Genomic DNA, 3,454 nt, shown 5'->3' with positions numbered 1-3,454 from the left:
ACTAAGATGTTGGATTGCTGCTATAAAGACGCTCCACTCTTCTGGAAGGCTTTCACTAGATGTTGGAACATGCTGGACTTGCTTCCATTCAGCCAAAGAGCATTAGTGAGGTGGCACTGATGTTGGGGATTAGCCCTGGCTACAGTCGGCGTTCCAATTCATCCCAAAGCTGTTCTGGGTTGAGGTCAGGTTTGGTTCTTCCGAGAGGGGCCACCACACACTGAATCAAACCTCACCTTTAGGTGCTGTGACTGCCAGAGAGAGGGGCCACCACACACTGAATCAAACCTCACCTTTAGGTGCGGTGACTGCCAGAGAGAGGGGCCACCACACACTGAATCAAACCTCACCTTTAGGTGCTGTGACTGCTACAGAGAGCGGAGCCACCCCGGCCTTGCTGCAGTCCACAGTAAAGGATTGTGGGATATTGGCGCGGACCCCTGAGCTCACGCCGGGTCCTGAGATCTTCACCTTGCTGGGGTCAACCATGTCCTTCACTGGTACCTTGAATGGACTGCCTGATGGACAAAGAGAGTGTTAAATGGCAGAGACTGTTTGATACAGTATCAGACAGCTGGGCTTAGAGTTTTTCCTAAACCAGGTTATCAGAAGAAAACTAAGATCAACGTTAAGGTGAAACTCTGGGCACCAAATAGAACAGAGCCAACAGTGTGTCCTTCACTGGTCTCTTGAACCAACTGGCTGGTGGACAGACGGGACTATCCCTGGTTCTACAGGACAACAGATAGTTGCCGGAAAACCGTCAACCCCCGGCCCAGGAAAACCGGCAACCCCATTATATTTTTGTAAAAATAATGTTAAAAACTTGTCTCACCAGGTGAAATGGCAAGCCAGCGGRACTCACTTTTTTCACAGCCTATGCCCACGTTGTAGACATGTGATTACATTTTTCGGTTCTTCTGTTAGCAATATTTATATAAACATTTGAACAAAATATTTCTCCAACCCCTTTTTTTGTTCAATCTAATTTCGTGGACCTCCTGCATTACCAACCCCCCCCCCCCTCGGGTTCACATTATGGTTTTGACCTAGCACTACACAGCTGATAAACATTTAATGGTAATAATTTTCGAAACACAAAACATACGCACAACGACATCACCCTGACAAGACCCACCTGCTCACATCCATCACTCTACCACGTAGCTTCAAACACAACCGATTCAAATAATCAAAGCTTGATGTGTTGGTTATTTGAGTCAGCCGTGCAGTGCTAGGACAACCAAATGTTGACCCAGGGGGGAGCCCCCATGACACAGTTAGGGAAACCCTGTAGTAGATAGTCTAGTTACCTGGGATGTGTTGTCCTCCATATGTGATGTTAACGTCGTACAGGCCTGGGACAAATGGGATGTATTCCACGTTACAGCTACCGTCCTTATTGTCTTTACAGGACATCTTAGACTCGGATGGGCCCTCTACCGTGATGCCCAGGCCTCCGATACCTGCCCCTCTGGGGAAAAACAAAACACGGCAGACAGGATTAGAGCAGACTACTGTATTAATGGAACACGGCAGACAGGATTAGAGCAGACTACTGTATTAATGGAACACGGCAGACAGAATCTCAGCGGAATTAAATTGGAGCTGAGGGGAAATGGCGGGCCATCTTTACAGGCTCCTATTTAGTGACCATTCTTTCCCACTCGTTATTTTTCTGTACATAAGTTTTTCCCACCGTTGGTTTCCTCACGACGACACAGACTTCTGGATTATAACCCAAGCAGCTAATCCCTAACCTCAAATCTTAGGACGAGAGGTCCCATCGCACGTCCAAGGTGAAAGACATATTAGATTATCAGCGGGACAGGCCCAAAATTCTCGAGACACGTCGAAGGAGGAAGGAAACGGCGCTAGAAGCGGCGGCGATTCCCAGCACCCCTCGATTCAACTCCTACTCACCAAACATCATGCACCTCGCATCTGCTGGACTCATCGTCGCCAGCACCTAACTAGGCTGACCAACTTGCACCGACCTGCAGGTATACTACCGTTTCTATTCTCCATAGACTACTAATTCTCCCAGATTCATGTGACCAACGTTTTATCCCCAAAACAACAAAACAACACTACAGAACTATGAAAGACACTCGAAATAAGCATTAGGAATGCGAAGAATTCCTAAGAACCATTCCTGTGAAACATATGTTCGAAGAGCGTAAACGTCAACAATCGAATAGATGAACGAGAGATAACATCGCTGTCTATTCGTACTAGTCGCATGCAATGCGTAAATATGCACAAATGCAAGTTACACTGGTGGAGAAATTTCAAGTTTAAAGATTATACTGACGTAGCTCTTTGACTGGCCTACTTCATCATATAGTAACGAGAATACTGTTCTGACCAGAGAGAACATCAGGTACACTGCTGTGCAACCTGTCCGAGGCTCATAACCTCACTCGCAGCATCAAAGCCTCTTCGTTCGACAGTCTCTCTAACGCTAGGCATGATGTTCCCCTAGACGCCTTCTGGCCTGGCTGACTCCCAGTCAGGGGCTAGCCCGCCACTAAGGGGCCAGCCGCATGTGGTCCCACCCTGGTCCCCGTCTGCAAACTACTCTCCCCCGATTCTCTAACTACACGCAAAGCGTCCTCCTTGATCGAGGAACTGCCTGCTCACCCCACCGCAGATTTAGACAGTCTCCCATGCAAGTAAAGGACTGGCTTAGAGGTCCCCTGAGCGAGACATAATTTACCGAATCAGCTAGGGGACCTACGGACAAAAACAAACGATTAAACACTACGAAACTTGTCTTAGTTTGTCCATCTTAGATCAGCAGACACCTGGCCGGTGGGTGGATTTTGAAGTCCAGGAAAAATCTTAGAATACAAATATTATTAACCCTCATTCTCTACCTAGCATGTCAGCATTGGAACTACAGGCGCTTCGACAAATGAGAAAAATGGATAAAGCATGAACATGATAAAATCACCTATTCTAGTCCACTATCGAAAGCTCGCCTGGCACCCTCCATGTGCATTCTGACTCGATTAGAGTTTAGTCATTCCTCCCATCGAGTCCCCTAGTCTCATAGCAAAAAAACGTCCCAAAAACAGCCGCAGAAAATGCCTACACGGGCTTTGTTGTGGGGTGGTATACAGCTAGGACCAATCGGAAGGAGAGTACGGGCAGTTTACTGGTGAAGACAAAACAAGAAGAGAAAAAATAGGCATGCCCGCTTAACCATACGCTAAACAGTAGATAAGACTAGAGCCACCCAGCTGCCGACTCAGACATGCATAGGAGGGCTGCAAGGTTCATTCAATTTCTCACCAGCGCCCGAATCAAACTCACAGACATGAGTGAGCTGACCCCAGCCTCGGATAGTGTTCAGGATTTCCAATTCTCAGAAGCCGAAGATTCTACTCGTAACCATCTGTACTTCCTGCGGACCACAGCTTTCGTGTGGAATACCTACATGGGGATTTCA

The 3,454-nt window shown here is 47.5% G+C and overlaps 1 protein-coding gene across 1 annotated transcript in view; it reads right to left on the bottom strand.

The window, feature by feature from the left end:
• Nucleotides 1-3,454, bottom strand: part of LOC112072697 (filamin-B-like) — a 131,531-nt gene that overhangs the window by 41,901 nt on the left and 86,176 nt on the right. The window contains 2 exon segments of the mRNA XM_070439893.1: nt 351-518; nt 1,314-1,474. Coding sequence (XP_070295994.1) covers nt 351-518; nt 1,314-1,474 — 329 coding nt within the window.

The sequence above is a fragment of the Salvelinus sp. IW2-2015 genome, unplaced genomic scaffold (genome assembly GCF_002910315.2).
Source record: "Salvelinus sp. IW2-2015 unplaced genomic scaffold, ASM291031v2 Un_scaffold2005, whole genome shotgun sequence".
In the NCBI taxonomy this organism is placed as follows: Eukaryota; Metazoa; Chordata; class Actinopteri; order Salmoniformes; family Salmonidae; genus Salvelinus; species Salvelinus sp. IW2-2015.
The sequence above is the reverse complement of the archived record's forward strand: the minus strand, read 5'-3'. Positions and strand labels throughout refer to the sequence as shown.